This window comes from Ornithorhynchus anatinus, chromosome 15 (assembly GCF_004115215.2).
Source record: "Ornithorhynchus anatinus isolate Pmale09 chromosome 15, mOrnAna1.pri.v4, whole genome shotgun sequence".
NCBI lineage: Eukaryota > Metazoa > Chordata > Mammalia > Monotremata > Ornithorhynchidae > Ornithorhynchus > Ornithorhynchus anatinus.
This window is the reverse complement of record NC_041742.1, coordinates 19125835-19144351: the sequence shown is the minus strand read 5'-3', so window position 1 is coordinate 19144351 and position 18517 is coordinate 19125835. Positions and strand designations below refer to the sequence as shown.

Sequence of the window (18517 nt, the reverse complement as noted above, 5' to 3'; positions counted from 1 at the left end):
GTTACAAGCAAAATGGAGGCTCTTAGATGATTTGCTGATTAATGTCGAGCTTCCAATCCCACAGCATTTTTGTACATATCTTTAAACTATATATCACAAATTATTTTTTCATATTAATGTCTGTCTCCCCCTCTATACTCTGTGCTTGTTATGGGCAGGGATCGTTTCCATGAATTCTGCTGTATTATACTGTACTCTCCCAAGCACATAGTAAGTGCTCCTTAAATACAATTGGTTGATTATTAAAATTGAGGTCGATTGTTGCTTTACGCCTTGCATTTTGATAAAAGGCAAATCATTTCATGTTAGAAAGTGAAAATGGAAACAAGAGCTTTCATTATGAAGTTGGAAATGGGATCCTAGTAAAAGGAACAAAAGAGAATATCCTTAAAAAAAACCCACCACACTTGCAGGGAGAAACAAACAAGAACTTAAAAATCAACCCCAAAGCAGCCTATGAATGGTATTTCTTAAGTGCTTACTAGGACCCAGGCATTGTGTTAAACTATGGGGTAGATACAAGCTAATCATTTTGGACACAGTCCACGTCCACGGGGCTCACAGTCTTCATCCCCATTTCACAGAAAAGGTAACTAAGGCACAAAGAAGGTAAGGGATTTGCCCATGGTCACACTGTAAGCAAGTGGCAGCGCTGGGATTAGAACCCAGATCCTTCTGATTCCCAAGCCTGTACTCTATTCACTAGGCAACACTGCTTCTCTATGCTTTTTCTGTTCCTCTTATAGATATCACAGATGTCATTGTTTTTTCTGCACTGAGCTGCATATCTTTTCCAGATATCAGTAATACTTATTTCTATTCTCCCTGTTTCATATTCCCCAAGAGCTATTTCAGCACTGCCCCATTTAGTCAAAGGGATTTACCAAGGGCTTACTATGCGCAGAGCTCCGTACTAAGTGCCTGAGGGAGTAAAATACAACAGATTCGGAAGGGCGCATTCCCGAGATAATCAAGTCCCTTGAGGGCTTGTACGGTGGCTACTACTTCAATATTACTCTCCCAAGCCCTTACTACAGTGCTCTTCACAGAGTAGGTCCTCCGGGAATATAGATTGATTGCTTTAACACTCCAGTGAGAGAATGAGGAATGCATCTTTTCCTGAGTAAAATTATTTTTGGTTTAGAATAATGAGAGTCCATTTATTCCCCAAATTATTCAGGAAAGTTAGTGCCATCCCTGTAAACTGACCTCTTTAAAAATAGGCATCCTTAATTGCAATGGAGGGGAAGTTCATTTGGCTTCCTACTGTCTCACATTTAATGCTAAGTATCGTGGGTGGCCATTGATCACAGTGTCTTGGAGAGGGGTCAGAGAAAGACAGAGAGAGACAAAGAGGACAGAGGTTTTTTTTTAAAAAAAAAATTATTGACCTCCTAGATTTACAAACGATGCATTTTGAAATTTAATCTTGTTTTCCACTCCATTTTCCCAAGTCATTTCATTAACTTTGGTAATTTTAAAATACGTCCCATACAAGCTTATTATTCATGCTGGAAGCCTTAATTCTTTCGGGTCTCATGCTGCTTTTCTTCCAAGACTTAAAGAAATATAAGTAACTGTTATGAGTTAAGCACTTTAGGTTTACTTATTCTGAACAGATGAAAACACTGAAGTGGTAATCCTTGTATTAAATGTGTTCATTTTAATTCTGCTTTAATATAATTTCAGGATGTTTTATTGTCTCGCTTATTTTTTTTCTTTTTGCGATGGTAGAACTTGAGAGCAGGGATTGTGTCTCCCGACGCTATTGTAATGTGCTGTACCAAGCACCTAGTACAGTGCTCTGCACACAGTAAGGGCTCAATTAATTCCACTGATTGAAATATTTTAATACTAATACCTTGAATCTATATAGAACTTTCATGTTTCCCCAAGAACTTCCACATGGGTTATCTCATTTTTTTCCCTTAGCATCCCTGTGAGGTAGAGAGTGGCAAATATTATCCCATTTTACAGATGAGGAAACAGACTCAGAGAGGTTTCAAGGCCTGACTTGGGTGCCTGAATATCAGCTCAATGCTCTGTCCACTACACGATGCTTCTTTCCATTAATGATTATAAAGAACTAAGTTAAGTTTTCCTCCCGCCCCTAATTTTAGGAGGTTTTGTCAACCACAGGCAGGTTGGACTAACGAAAAACCAACTGACTATTTCTAAATCTTGATGTGAGTTACATTTTTAGTGTCACCTATTGTTTCAAACTGGAACGGTAAAATTGTCAAGGCACAGGCAGTCAGAAGAAAGGCATTATCTAAATGAACACAGGAGTGCAAATTGAGGGATGAAGGGAAATACAAGCCCCAAATAAAGATAACAGCTTATGATCAACTTCAATATGACACTGTGGACTTCCTGCAGCTTGCTGTAATGCCAAGATGAATATAAATATGCATGCTAATAAGTGGATTCCTTGAGGTGGAGCAGTGATCCAGGTAAAAGCAGAAGAATATCATCAGCACAAACTTTTACTGGGACTCTCTTGCATGTCAGGGTAGACAACTGACACCTCCTTGGTGGCTCAGTGGAAAAAGCCCAGGCTTGGGAGTCAGAGGTCATGGGCTTGAATCCCAGCCCTGCCACTTGGCAGCTCTGTGACTGTGGGCAAGGCACTTAACTTCTCTGGGCCTCAGTTACCTCATCTGTAAAATGGGGATGAAGACTGTGAGCCTCACATGGGACAACCTGATTACCCTGTATCTACCCCAGCGCTTAGAACACAGCTCTGCACATAGTAAGTGCTCAACAAATACCAACATTATTATTATTATTACTTAGACGACCCACTTATGTTTTCCAAGCGGCATCAGCTATCGGACAATGCTGCCTCGTCCATCCTGGAACACAGAGCTGTCAGTACCAGGACAAGAACCGGATACCTTTTTGCCAAACCGGAAGTAACAGGCATAATAACAACTGTGGTATTTGTTAAGCGTTTATTATATGCCAGGACCTCCAGTGAGCGCCGGGGTGGATACAAGCAAATCAGGTTGGACACAGTCCCTCTCCCACTTGGGGCTCATAATCTTCATCCTCCTTTTACAAATGAGGTAACTGAGGCCCAGACAAGTGAAGTGACTTGCCCAAGGCCACAAAGCAGACAAGGGATAGGGTCTGGATTAGAACCCATGACCTTCTGACTCCCAGGCCCATGCTCTATTCCCCAAGCCACGCTGTTTCTCTATGTTATGTTACGCTAGTGGTGTTCTAAGGATGCATGAAAACTTTCTCTGAGGCCCACGGAATTTAGGGTGATTTCCTAGGGAGAGGTTCAGGATAGCTTAGTCAATCAATGACGCTTACTGACTGTCTCCTGATTGCAGAGTACAGGGTAGGGAATTTTAGAAGAAACGCTGGAAGAGAAATCAATAAATCAATCATATTTATTGAGCACCTACTGTGTGCAGAGCACCATTCTAAGAGCTTGGGCAAGTACAATATAATGGAATTGGTACACACGTTCCCTTCCCTCAACAATCTTACAGTCTAGAGAAAGATATGGTCTCTGCCCTCGAGGGGTTTATAATCTCGCCGGAGGGAGGATGAGGGAACGGGCAGACATAAATGATGGGCAAATTAAGGAAGGGGGGAGAACAAGGATATTCAATGGTATTTATTGAGTGCTTACTATGTGCACAGCACTGTACTAAGCGCTTGGAATAGACAATTCAGCAACAGATAGAGACAATCCCTGCCCATCGATGGGCTTACAGTTTAATTGGGGGAGACAGACAGACAAAAACAAGACAACTTAATCACAATAAATAGAATCAAGGGGATGTACACCTCGTTAACAAAATAAATAGGGTAATAAAAATATATAAGATAGTAGCATAAATATGTCAGAATTAAATATGTAGCAAGAAATGATAAGGCTGTAAAATGGTAATCCCAAACTCTGAGTGGGAATGTCATGAAGGACAGTCAATAAAAGAACAGGAATCCCAGGATAAACGGACCATGGGCCTGACCAATGAGGACGTTGTTGAAGTTCTTAAAAGCATAGGACAGCCTTCCTTGTTCTGTTCTCCAAAACCATACCTCTCCTCTTTCAAATACATGCTCGATGACTACCACTTCCAGAAAGTTTTCCCTAATTAAGCAGTGTGGCATTTGTTAAGTGTTTACTATGTGCCAAGCAGTGTACAAAACTCAGGGTAGATACTCGGCAATCAGGTGAGACCCGCAGGGCTTGTAATAGAAGGGGGAGGAAGAACACCTATTTCATCTCCATTTTACAGATAAGGAAACTGAGGTCCAGAGAAATTAAGTTACTTGCCTAATCCAATTCTACTGGCTCCCAGGTCCCTAACTCTTTTCACAAGGCAACACTGCTTCTCTAATTAACATCAAACAACAGCAAAATACCCATTCTCCCCTGCCACCTACCAGTGAGCTTTTATAATTACTGTTTGTGTTTTATTTTATTTATGTGAGAGTGGCAGAGGCTGACTGTGAAAATGGGATAATGGCATCCTCCTTGGGCAATGGAACCCCAGAATGACCTGGAATCCCACCCTCTTGTACCTTCTGGAGATTGTAAGTATCAGTATATGCCAGGTCGTAGAATGATGATTTTTTTTTAAGGGTGCTTATTAAGTGCTTACTCCATGTAACACACTGTACTAAGTACTGGGGTAGATACAAGAAGGTCAAATTGGACACAATCCCTGTCCCACATGGCTCACAGTCTAAAACAGAAGGAGCAGGATTTAATCCCCATTTTAAACAGAAAAATTAAGTGGCTTGCCCAAGGTTACAGACCAGACTAGCAGCGGGGGCAGGATTAGAACCCAGGTCCTCTGACTCCAGACCCATTCTCTTTCCATTAGAGCATGCTGCTTCCTCCTGATTTTGGAGAGTTAGTGTTCCAGCAACAAGGAGAATTTCCATTTGGGGGAGTCAGAGAAAAATGGAATTTCTCTTCCATTTCCTCCCTATCCCCCTCAGTTTCCTTCACCCGATGGGTTGGAGTGAACTTCATCTAATAATTATAATCATTCTGGTATTTGTTAAGTGCTTACTATGTGGTACTAACTGCTTCACTGCACTCTCGGTGTCCATCCTTCACAAAGTAACCTTCTTTCTGGGCCTGTCTCATGACTCTCCCAGTTAACGACCCTTGTTCAAAGTCTTCCTCCTTCCTGAAATTCCTGTTCGAGTCCTTTCTCTTTCCTGTAACTCCCATTCATGTCCTTCTTCTTTCCTTGAATTCCTGCTCACGTCCTTCCTCTTTCCTGGAATTCCTTCCCCTCCCCTCCCCACCGCACTTCAAATCTACCCGACCACAGCCTGTCCCAAATTCAAAGCCTTTCTAAAAATCCACTTCCTCGAGGAGGCATTCCCCAATTAATCTCCTCCTTCCCAAAATGTGTCACTCCCGAACCCCACACTCAGCACTTAATGTTATCCTTAATCGGCTCGCATTTCTCCACTCTGGTAAACGTGCATTTATTTTTCCATTTATCCTGCCACATTTCTGCTATCAAAAGGTGCAGCACTGTTCTCTCTTCTATCCCCATGATTTGAAAATATTTTGTCTTTGTCACCCCCCATTAGATTATACATTCCTTGAAAGAAGGGACGGTGTGTTCTACTTTTATTACACTCTTCCCCACCCTTCAAATACTTAGTACTGATCTCTGCACGTGACAGACACTCAATAAATACCACTGTTTGACTGATTTTCCTTCTTCTTTTTCTTCCAGTCAGGAAAGGATCCTTTTTTTTAGCGTTAATGGCCAGGAATTTTTATTTCTCTTTCTCAAGTGGAAATTAATTTCATCTTGGGTTACTAATATCACTACTAGTTCTCTAACAAACTCTGTATACCCTGAAGTGAGGCAGTGTCTCATAGCCAGCAAGTAAGATCGCTCCAGGCATCATCACCCGCAAGATGCCAAGTGAATATTTCTTTTAGTTTAACAAGGGTTCTTGTTGGAGCACAGACTGCTTGAAACACCAAGTAATAGATAGAATGAATGAGTATTTATCCAAAGTAGTTTTGTTAGCTCTGCCCACTCCATTTGTATGTACATACGTTTTATTACAATTAGCCAATTTGGGGCAATCTAATAGACTGAGAATAGAAGAATAAATGTATGAATGCCTTCCTCCGTAACATGTCTAGATACTGATGTTAATAGCATAGTAAGTAGGACGAACCCAAGGTCTTACTTCATGACTGACATATGTGACCAAATTGGCATAACTGAGACCTGGAGAGATATTTCATGAAGCTTCAAAGACACCTATTAGAGCTCAGCAAGCTGCAGCATTTTGCAGGCAATGGTTAAATGGAATGTGCAACAGAAAAGTAAGGTGATTGTAGTTCATTCCTATTTTTAAAAATGAGTTCATAAAAGCCTTACAATGAAAGCCCAGTAAGATTTCTCCGCCACTCCCAAAACTGCACCATTTTCTGCACAGACATTTACACAATGGTAAAGATGCTTAAACAAAGGAGATAAAGGATGTTAGAAAATAGATTGACTCAAGACGTTCAAGTTTCTAACAGATGCATGTAGGAAGATAAACTATAAAATGTTCCCTTTGGGTTCTTCGATAATTTCCCCCTTTTAATACGTAAAGACAGCAGTCAAAAAAAGTTGCATTTTTTCTCTATTGAAGATAAAGAAATAGAAGCTAACTACTAACTCACTGGTAGAACTGCTATTCACTCAATCGCATTTATGGAATGCTTACTGTGTGCAGGGCACTGTACTAAACTCTTGGAAAATACAAGTCAATTGAGACCGACCATTAAAGTTTTCAATTTCGTCTGTTAGAAGAAATAAGTTGCTAGTTGGAGAGAGTTGGGGGTCAATGGTATATTCTACTGCCCATCTCCCATTTCACAAGCTTGAAGAAATCATATCATTTTGGGCTATAACTAATACAGGGGCAATTTGTTCTAATATTTCAAACTATGGGGATCAATCAACTCTTATTTCTCTTGTGAAACACCTCTAACACAAAACACACCTTTCCTGTTTGTTCTTTCAGTTTCTTCCCTCAAAACCCTTCATTTCCCTGTTTTTCTTGTATTTTCAAGTAATCTACCACTTTAACCCAACATGAAAGCCACTTTGGAGGAGTTATTTCATCCTCTTACCAAAACTTCCTGTTTTGACATATATAGACTCAGCCCACCATCCAAAACTACTTCTTCTATACTACTTTCAAGATGTAACCTTTCCCTTGTTTCACAGTAAATAAAGCACAAATACTTTCTGTTCTAAAGGGTCTTCAAAAGTCAAGATGTTAAACACCAAAACTACAGTTCCCAGAAAACACACCATCTCCTACTGCCAAAATGTCACTGTCCACAGGAGTTCACAATCCTGTTATACTAAATGAAGTTTAAATTTATCTTATAACCACACGGGGCAAACACAGAAACCTCAAAAAGTTTTAAATATCAAGCTTTTCAGATCACATTTCCTCTTAATCAAGCACTGTCCATCTCAATAATGCAAAGGAAATCGAAACATTAAATACTCAGACTTACCACTCCTAGTTGTATTTTCAGACAGTGCCTCTCATCATGCTATCCAGACACTGGATACCTTTCAGCAAAGGTTCTCAGGGTTGTTTGCAAATATAATTATATCTGACATCACCCTGACCAAAAGCTCCTGTTGTGGTGAACAATCATTTGGCAGCTTAGATGATTGTAATGGAGCCCTCATTAGCAACAAGCAATCACTCTATCATAAAAAAAGTTACTGAACTGAATATATTTCTCCACCTGGCCTTCAGTCATTCTTCAGATATAAATCAGAGGGAAGTTGTTTTTCCTCCCAGGCTAATAGCAGAGGAGCATCTGTATATAAGAGTTCAAAATAAATAAAGGCAAACTTTATCTTGCTCCTTGTGGTCACTGAGATGAGGTGTACTGGGATTTCACTCTTAAAACATTGACTTTACTCATTGTTTTTTTAAAAAAATTTCACTTATATTGAGTGGTAGAGTGTCTCATCCATAAGTGATGAGGGTCCCTAGTCTTTCGGAAGGACTCCTCGTTAGCCTATTAGTTCCCGATTCAATTACATCTACTACTTTCCTTCAGGTTCTTGGATGAAAAAAAAAATTAAAAAAAAAAATAGAAGAACAAGGTTGGGAGATGGATGGGCAGGGGAGGTTTAAGGATTTCTATTCTCTGTTTAATGTTATATTTCTAAAGATCTGGTCTCCTCAAGCCCTTTGCACCTGCTTATTATATGTTTGTGGCACCCACTCACATAATGCCTGAAGGATTTCATTGTGTTTGTCAACAACATTTGGTTTAGGGATGGTTGCCATAGTTTATGATTCATCACCTGAGAGGCCACCATTAATCTTCCGTGGGCGGTTGAAGGGAGGTGACCTGATAATTCCAGATCAGCTATGCCCTAAGTAGGGGGCCTTTCCTTATGAAATTCTCTGACAGGAAAAAGACTCTTCCTCCAGGATTCTCTGATTAATATCCCAACCTACCTGGTCATACCATGCTCTCAGCCACTCAATACTCTGTTTACGTAATGGCCAGTATTTATTTACTGTCTTCATTATTTATATCCAGCCTCAAACTTTTTGTTCAGGGAATAGAATTGGGGTGTTGAGGGGGAAGGAAGGGGATATTTCACCCTGATGGGAATAACCCTAAGGAAATCACCCTGGCTCACTTGAATTTAATGGTCCAAGGAAGGAGGAGGAATGAAGAAATCCTCAGGATTTGAGGTCATCAGTAAGATTTCCCCAGTGCATTTGTTCACGACAGTAATTGACACCTTTTTGGAAGTCCAATTACTCTTTCAGACAACACAAAACTGCAGACTTTTGTAAGCGCCTTTTGTGCAGGAATCATATCTACCGAATCTATCGCACTATACTTTTCAAATGCTTAGTACAGTGCTCTGCACACAGTAAGTTCTCAACCAATACCACTGACTGACTGATTAATCGATTGATTGAAGTAATTTAACTGCTGCCACAGGGGCATCAACCAAATTGAAAAAAAAGGAAGAAACATGGATTATTTCTGCATCCCTCCTTATTTTCATAAGCACTTCTATGAAGTCTTGTTTTTTCTGTATAAATATCAGTTAGTAAAGTCCAGCTGCAGTGCCTTCATGGGGTGCTAATGATGACAACTGGGGTACTTGCTAATTACTTTCCATGTGCCAAGCACTGAACTACGTGCTGGGGTAGATACATGATAAGCAGATCAGATACAGTTGTTGTTCCTCTCGGGGCTCATAGTCTAAGAGGGAAGGAGAACAGGATTCAGGGTCTAAGACAAAAAGTAGAATAGATGCCTATTCTTCATTTTACGAAAGAGGAAAGTGAGGCACAGAAATGTTAAGGAACTTGCCCGAGGTCACATAGTAGGCAAGTAGCAGAGTCGGATTAGAACCCAGAAAATAATAATAGTATCAATAACAATAACGAAAATAATAATGGGGGTATTTTATTAAGTGCTTACTATGTGTCAAGCACTGTACTAAGTGCTGGCATAGATACAAATTCATCAGGTCCCCCTTGGGGCTCGTCTCAGTAGGAGAACAAGTATCAAGTCCTCATTTTTATAATAATAATAGTAATTGTGGTATTTGTTAAGCACTTACTACATGTCAGGCACTGTACTAAGTGCTGGGGTGGATATAAGCAAATCTGTTTGGATACAGTACCTGTCCCATGGGGGGCTCACAGTCTCAATCCCCATTTTACAGAGCAGGTCACTGAGGCACAGAGAAGTGAAGTGACTAGCCCAAGGCCACATAGCAGATAAATGGTGGAGCTGGGATTAGAACCCATGACCCTGAGAAGCAGCATAGTGTAGTGGAAATAGAGTCCAGGCCTGGGAGTCAGGAGGTCATGGGTTCTAATCCTGGCTCCACCACTTGTCTGCTATGTGACCATGGGCAAGTCACTTCACTTCTCTGTGCCTCAGTTCCCTCATCTGTAAAAAGAAAACAGGGATTAAGAGTGTGAGCCCAAAGTGGGACAGGGACTGTGTCCAACCTGATTAACTTGTTTCTACTCCAGTGCTTAGAACGGTGCTTGGCACATAGCAAGCACTTAACAAATACCATAATAATAATTATTATTAATAGTATGACCTTCTGACTCCCAGGGCCCTGCTCTATCCCTTACACCATGCTGCCTCTCAGCAGATGAGACGAGGCAACTGATGTCCGGAAAAGTTAAGTGACCTGCCCAAGGTCACACAGAAGACAAGTGACAGAGGCGACAGTAGAAACCAGATCCTCGGACTCTCAGGCCCCTGTTCTTTCCACAAAACCACGCCACGTCCCTGATGGTCCGGAGGGTAGCTGTGGCAGCCCGATGTGGCTGTGACCAGTGGCTAGAGAAGCCGATGCCCTCAATGGAGGAGGATGACCAGGAGAAGGTGTGAGCTTCCTTTAATAATCTAGACAGACAAGTACTGAACCGAATAACCAAGGTACAAAAGTGGATAAGAAGTCCCTAGGGCAAAAGAACTAGGAGTTCAAGGAAGCTAGTAGAAATAATAGTAGTTTTCACTGAACACCCTTTTGGTGCAATACACTGTGCTAAGTGCTGAGAAAATACAAAAGGAAGAAGAGATTCAGTCCCTACCTACAAGGAGTTTATACTTTAATGGAGAAGACAGACATAAAAATATTTACAGAGCAATCATGAGAGATGATGAAATTGGCAGCAGAATCAATATATACCCAGATGTGTCACACATGGTTTTGAATCAGTTTACCGATGCTGGGGATGGCTGGCGGGTTGGTAAGACTTGTGATATTGGCCCTTGCCAATGGGATTGGGGCGATCGTTTCCCAGTACAATCTGTTTTCAATGTCAGCTTTCAGAGAACTCTGGAACCAGACTACCAGGAACTAGGATGTGGTTGATCGGTGAGTATAACTATTAAACATTGACCATGTGCCGAAATGGGGGGAGATATAAAATAATTCATCCATCAGCCAAGCATCAAACGTACTTATTGAGCACTTACCAGTGCAGAACACTGTACTAAGCGTGTGGGAAAGCACAAGAAAACAGTCGGGAGACACGTTCCCTCATCAGATCTGAGTCAGTTGTATCCCACAGGGAGCTCACGGTGTAAAAGGAGAGGAGAACAGGTATCTTATCGTCATTTTACAGATGAGGAAATTGAGGCCCAGTGGAGTTGTGACTTGCCCAAAGTAACACAGCAGGCCAATAACAGAGCTGGGATTACGACCAAGTATTTGACTCCCAGGCCTTTGCTCTTTTCATTAGGACGCGTTACCGCCTTAAAAACACGTTTCCTTGGTTTTATGGGGCACAGAACAATCAATCAATCAATCAGTGGGATTTACCGTGTGCTGAGCCGTACTAGGTACTTGGGAGAGAACAATACAGTGTGGTTGGTAGACAAGTTCCCTGCACACAAGGAGTTCACTGTTTAGAAGGGAAGTCGGATATTAAAATAAATTATTGATAGGGGAATGGGCGAGTTTAAGAACACGCACACGGTGTGGGGCTGGGTGAGCTTTGAATACTTAAAGGGCACAGATCCAAGCGCATCGGCGACGCAGAAAGGAAGGAAAATAAGAAATGAGGACTTAGTCGGGAAAGATCTCTTGGAGAAGGTGCGGCTTGAGTACAGCTTTGAAGGTTGGGAGAATGGTGGTCTGTTGGATATGAGCAGGGAGGGAGTTGGAGGCCAGAGGAAGAACAATGAGGAAGGGTGAAAAGCGAGACAGATGAGACAGGGAGTAAGCTGGTGTTAGAGAAGCGAATCGTGAGGGCCGGGCTGCAGGAGATCAGTGAGGTAAGGTAGGACGAGGCGAGCTGATCGATTGCCTTCAAGCTGAGGGTCAGGAGTTTCTGTTTGATGCGAAGGTGGGTGGGCAGTCACTGAAGGTTTCTGACGGGAGGAATGCAGACTGATTGTTTTCTTAGGAAAATTATCCGGACAGCAGAGCGTAATAAGGACCGGAGAGGGTGAAATGGGAAGCGGGGTCAGCAGCAAGGAGGCTGGTGCGGTAGTCAAGGCGGGATATGATGAGTTTGGATCGGCAGAGTAGGGGTTTGGATGGAGAGGCAGAGGCGGATTCTAGAGACGTGGTGAAGGTAGAACTGATAGGATTTGTGACCCTGAAGATGTGGGTTGAATGAGAGAGGTGAGTCGCAGTTACCGGCAAGGTTGTTTCTCCTCTCTCCTCATCTTCTTGAGGGCAGGATTCATGTCTACTAATTAAATTGTATTCTTCCAAACGCTTAACTCAGATTTCTGCACACAGTAGGTGCTCAAAAAATTGTATCAGTGGAAACTTTCAGTTGAACACTAAGGTGGAATATTTATTGCTATCATATTTGTTAAGCACTTACTATGTGCCAGGTTCTGTTCTAAGCACTGGGTTAGTTACAATATAATCAGGTTGGACACAGTCCGGGTAATAAGAATAATGATATTTCTTAAGCGCTTACTTGTGTCAAAAACTGTTCTAAGTGCTCGGGTAAATGATAATAATGGTAGTATTTGTTTAGCGCTTACTATGCGCCAGGTTCTGTACTAAGCACTGGGTTAGATACAAGATAATCAGGTTAGACACAGTCCCTATAACAACAACAATAATAATAATGATGATGATAATAATGATATTTCTTAAGTGTTTGTGTCAAAAACTGTTCTAAGTGCTCGGGTAGATAATAATAATTGTGGTATCTGTTAACCGCTTCCTATGTGCCAGGAACTGTACTAAGCCCTGGGTTAGATACAGGTTAATCAGGTGGGACACAGTCCCTGTAATAATAATATTAATAATGATATTTGTTAGGTGCTTACTATGTGTTAAGCACTGTTCTAAATGCTGGGATAGGTAATAATATTTGTGGGGTTTGTTCAGCGCTTATTATGTGCCAGGCACTGTACTTAGCGCGCGGGTGGATACAAGCGAATCGAGCTGGATATAATCCCTGTCCCCTGTGGGGCTCACAGTTTCAATCCCCGTTTTACAGCTGAGGTAACTGAGGCACAGAGAAGTGAAGTGATCTGCCCAAGGTCACACAACAGACAAGTGGCGGATTCGGGATAAGAACTCAGACCCATCTGACTTCCAGGCCCAGGTTCTATTTACTAGGCTATGCTGCTTTTCACTTGCTGTCGCTTGCTTTTGATCTTTAGGCAGGGCAGAATCATATTGAGGTCCTAATAAATGTGAATGGGGAAAATGACGACAATTAGGGGTAGTTTTTTTATTAAATTATGGCAAGAATCAAGTAATCGGTTTCCCTAAGGCTCGGAAATCTCTTTAGACTACTGCTGTTCCTTGGGCCATCTCGTGGAACAAACTACCTATAGAACATAAGCTCCTTGAGGGTAGGGACTGTGCCTATTAACTCTATTTTTCTCTCTTAGGCATTCAGTACAGTGCTAGGCATGGAGTAAGAGCTCAAAAATTTCTGTTGATTGAGACGAACGTTAGCTGCAAAACGAACAATATTTAGCACTGCCAGCTGCGGTGTTTTCCAGACTATCGCTGGTTAGGGTGACCAGCTGACTGGCTTTCTACAGGAAAATCTGGTTTTGAGCTGGTCTGTCATCAATCTGGCTCCTCCACTTATCCGCTGTGGGACCTTGGGCAAGTCACTTCAATTAGTCGATCGATCAATCAGATTTATTGAGTGCTTACTGTGTGCAGAGCACTGAACTAAGCAGTTGGGAGAGTTCAATATAACAGAAAAGTTCCCTATCCACAACAAGCGTACATTCTAGAGTGGGAGATATTTTCCTCATTTGTAAACTGGGGATTAAATCTCTCTTCTCCCTCTTCCTTAGGCTGTGAACTCCATGTGGGACAAGGACTCTGCCCGACCTGATTATCATGAATCCACCCCAGCATTTAGTAAAATGTTTAGTAAGGCCTAAACAGATACCATCGTCATCATCATCATCCATGGTATTCATTGACCATCTCCGGCTTGGAACGCCCTTCCTCTTCATATCCGACAGTGACGTTCCCCACCTCCAAAGCCTTATTGAAGGCCCATCTCCTCCAAGAGGCCTTCCCTGATTATGCCCTCATTTCCTCTTCTCCCACTCCCTTCTGGGTCACCCTGGCCCCTGGGTTTGCACCCTTTTTTCACCCCTCCCTCAGCCCCACAGCGCTTATGTACATATCCAGAATGTATTTATTAATATTAATGTCCGCCTCCCCCCCAAAATGTAAGCTCACTGTGGGCAGGGAATGTGTCTACCAACTCTAGGTTGCTATATTGCACTCTCCCAAGCACTTAGTAATAATGATAATGATGGTGTTTGTTAAGCGCTCACTAGGTGCCTAGCACTGTTCCAAACGCTGGGGTAGATACAAAGTAATCAGATTGGACACAGTCCCTGTCCCACATGGGGCTTACAGTCTTAATTCCCCATTTTACAGATGAGGCAACTGAGGCCCAGAGAAGTGAAGTGACTTGCCCATGGTCACATAGCAGACAAGTGGTGGACCCAGGATTAGAACCCATGACCTTCTGACTCCCACACCCGTGCTCTCTCCACTAGGCCATGCTGCTTCTCACTATACCACATTGCTTCTTGTACAGTGCTCTGCACACAGTAAGCACTCAATATATACAATTGATTGCTTAACTGATATTGGGAGCTTACTGTGGACAGAACACTGTAGTAAGCATTTGGGAAAGTACCACAGAGTTGGTAGACACATTCCTTGCCCAAAATGAGCTTATTATTACTCCACCCGGCTACATCCTTCCTCTCCTCAGCAGAGAGGATTGTCAACAAGTTCGTTGTGTGCGGGGAATGGGTCCGTTTATTGTTGTATTTTCCTCTCCCAAGCGCTTAGTACAGTGCCCTGCACACAGTAAGTGCTCAATAAATACGATTAAATGAATGAATAGCCCATGGGGCTCCCAGAGAAGCAGCGTGGCTCTGTGGAAAGAGCCCGGGCTTGGGAGTCAGAGGTCATGGGTTTGAATCCCTGCTCTGCCACTTGGCAGCTGTGTGACTATGGGCAAGTCACTTAACTTCTCTGGGCCTCAATTACCTCATCTGTAAAATGGGGATGAAGACCGTGAGCCTCAAGTGGGACAACCTGATTACCCTGTATCTCGCCCAGCGCTTACAATAGTGCTCTGCACATAGTAAGTGCTTAACAAGTACCAACATTATTAATACTATCGTTATTATTAATCCCCATTTTACAGATGAGGGAACCGAGGGCCTGGGAAGCGAAGTGACTCGTCCAAAGTCACACAGCTGGTAAGTGGCAGAGCCGGGATTAGCACCCACGACTTCTGACTCGCAAGCCTGGGGTCTTGCCATCGAGCTATGCCGCTTCCCTAAGCCACATGCTTCTCACAGCTCGCTGCATACTCCGAGATGGCACCGCTGATGATATTTTCCTATGAGTGCCTGAAAAGGTCTGTGTGGGGTAGACAACCCCAGCCCCACCCTGTACAAAGACTGCCCCTTGTGCTGAGGATGTCAATCAGATTTACTGAGCGTTTCCTGTGCGCAGAGCACTGTACTAAGCACTTGGGAGAGTACATGACAGCATAACAGACACATTCCCTGACTACAACAAGTTTCCAGTCTGTGCTCTGCTACTTCAATGAGTCGACGAAATTGATTGAGCGCTTCCCGAGGGCAGAGCACTACCCGAAGCGCTTGAGAGAGTACGATGTAAAAGAGTCGGTCGACGCGTTCCCTGCCCACCAGGAGCTTAAAATGGAACGGTGAGCATTCACGTTCATAACTTCTCAAGTATCCGCTCTTACCACATTGAGAAGCTCTCAACGTACCACGCGCTGAGTTCTATCATGCTTTCTTAAGCATATTGCACCGTTTGTCTTAGTCACCCCAACATATAAATGCCAGCGTAGACATCTCCATTTAAATATAGTAATTACCACCTGAGAAACCTGTATGACATTTATTAATAACTTTACCACCTGTGTCAAGCAGGGTTGGCTCAGTGGAAAGAGCCCAGGCTTGGGAGTCAGAGGTCAAGGGTTCTAATCCCGGCTCCGCCACTCGTCTGCTGTGTGACCTTGGGCAACTCACTTAACTTCTCTGTTACCTCATCTGTAAAATGGGGATTAAAAGTGTGAGCCCCACGTGGGACAACCCGGTTACCCTGTATCTACCCCAGTGCTTAGAACAGTGCTTGGCACATAGTAAGCGCTTAACAAATACCAACATTATTATTATTACATTCCCAAGTGCTTAGTACAGTGCTCCTCAAGCTCAATAACTACAACTGAATGAGTGAATAAGGGCTCAATAAATACAATAGATTGCTCGATACCCTGAGTGAACAAACAGAAAGCATAAACACAGTTAGAACTTGTCTATCTCTGAGTCAGTCAGCATTATCTGCTATGGGAAGTCTGGAGACAGTGTGGGGGGGGAAGGGGCCGGGACTATGTGTGTTGCAAAATACAGCCGAGAAGCACTGGACATGAAAAACAAAAAACAAAAAATGTAGACTGCAGCAGATGGAGTCAAATGCACTAAAAAATGGATCCCTTTTCCCTTTCCCTTTCCCCTTCGGCCGTAGCGGGCAGAGACGAGGGAGATGCCACAAGCTTTCAACTCTCTGCTCTGCCTCCTGTTTAGTCGAGGTACCAGTTGGGTCAAAACCAAATACCGGCCGCTAATAGAAACCGAGTGGTGACAGACGCCGCCCAGGATGTCCAACCTGGGACAATCAATCAGTGGTATTTATTGAGCACTTACTGGGTGCAGAGCACTGTACAAAGCGCTCGGAGGGAGAGTACGACAATATAACAACAAGCACAGGATGAGGTGGCGACTTCCCCACAGCCCATCCTGCCACCCTGGGGGGGTCTGAAGCCCCAGGGGTGTTACGCCAGGCCAGGCCAGGCCGTCTTTACTGCTGGCCCTTTTCTATCTGCCTGACCTCAGTCTTCCTGATAATGCCCCGTTGGGAGGAGAGAGGGCAATGAGAAAAGAGGGAGGAGGAAAGGGGAAGGAAGGAGGGAAGAGGAGAGGTAGGAGAAGGGGGAAGGAAGGAGGGAAGAGGAGAGGTAGGAGAAGGGGGAAGGAAGGAGGGAAGAGGAGAGGTAGGAGAAGGGGGAAGGAAGGAGGGAAGAGGAGAGGTAGGAGAAGGGGGAAGGAAGGAGGGAAGGGGAGAGGGAGGGGAAAAGGGAGGAGGAGAGGGAGAGGAAAAGGGGAAAGGAGGAGAGAAGGGGAAAGGAGGAAAAGAGAAGGGAAGGGGAGAGGAAAGGGGGAAAAAAGGAGGGAAAGGAGGAGGGAAGGGGAAAAGGGGAAAGAAGGGAAGAGGGAAAGGGAGAGGAAAGGGGGAAAAAAGGAGGAAAGGAGCGAGGAAGGGGGAGAGGAGGAGGGAAGGGGCAAAGGAGGAAGGAGGAGGGAGAGGAAGAGGAGGGAGAGGGAAAGGGGGAAAAAGGGAGGGAAGGGGTGAGGAAGGGGCAAGGGGAAAGGAGGGAAGGGGAAAGAAGAAAGGAAAGATGGAAGGAAAAAGAAGGAAGGAAAGGGGGAAGGAGGAGGAAAGGGGGAAGGAGGAGGAAAGAAGGAAGGAGGAGGGAAGGGGAAAGAAGGAAGGAGGAGGAAAGGAGGAGGGAAGAGGAAAGAAGGAAGGAAAGGGGGGAAGGAGGAAAGAATGAAGGAAAGAAGGAAGGAAAGGGGAAGGAGGAGGGAAGGGGAAAGAAGAAAGGAAAGGGGCAAGGAGGAGAGAAGCGGACGAGGGGGGCTACAAGGGGCGAGACTTGGTGCACCTGCGCGGGGCAGCGGGCCGCCCCCTCCCCCCCCCGACTGTGGGCAGCGGGCCCCCGACCGGCCGCCAGGGGGCGAGCGGGACACCGAGGCGGGACGGCGGGGGGGGGGGGCGGTGGCCCAGGGCGCCTGCGCACCGCGGGGAGCGCCCCACCCGCACCCAGCGCCCCGCCGCTCCCCATGGCCCCCGGAACCCGCACCCACCTGCTCTTCGACATGGACGGCCTCCTGCTCGGTCGGTACCGCCGCCGCCGCCGCCTCCGGGAGCGGGGAGGGCAGGGGGCGGGGCTGCCACGCCGGGGACCCACCCCCCGCCTCCCCGCAGCGCTTACCGCAGCGCTCCGCGCACCGCCGCTCCGCCCCCCCCCCCGCGCTGGCTCAGTGCTTCCCATGTGCGAAGCACTGTTCTAAGCGCTGGGGAGGAGAAGAGGTGCCCAATTAGACATTGCAAGCGCTTAATCCCCCTGTAATAATAATGAGGAGGACATTTGGTAAGCGCTCCTTAGGTGCAAAGCACTGTTCTAAGCGCTGAGGAGGAGACGAGGTGCCCAATTAGACATTGCAAGCGCTTAATCCCCCTCTAATAATAATGAGGAGGACATTTGGTAAGCGCTTCTTGGGTGCAAAGCACTGTTCTAAGCGCTGGGGAGGAGACGGGGTGCCCAATTAGACATTGCAAGAGTTTAATCCCCCTCTAATAATAATGAGGACATTTGGTAAGCGCTCCTTAGGTGCAAAGCACTGTTCTAAGCGCTGGGGAGG

At 44.5% G+C, this 18517-nt stretch overlaps 2 protein-coding genes across 3 annotated transcripts in view; one reads left to right on the top strand and one right to left on the bottom strand.

The window, feature by feature from the left end:
• Positions 1-18003, bottom strand: part of STS (steroid sulfatase) — a 110709-nt gene extending 92706 nt beyond the window's left edge. For both annotated transcript variants that reach the window (XM_029079784.1, XM_029079787.1), the window contains exon 1: positions 17960-18003. In XM_029079784.1, coding sequence (XP_028935617.1) covers positions 17960-17973 — 14 coding nt within the window. In that variant the 5' untranslated portion in view covers positions 17974-18003. The remainder of the gene's footprint in view (positions 1-17959) is intronic.
• The window catches only part of LOC100084333 (pseudouridine 5'-phosphatase), a 101529-nt gene continuing 100883 nt past the window's right edge, over positions 17872-18517 (top strand). Inside the window, exon 1 of the mRNA XM_029079788.2 lies at positions 17872-17990. Coding sequence (XP_028935621.1) covers positions 17936-17990 — 55 coding nt within the window. The 5' untranslated portion in view covers positions 17872-17935. The remainder of the gene's footprint in view (positions 17991-18517) is intronic.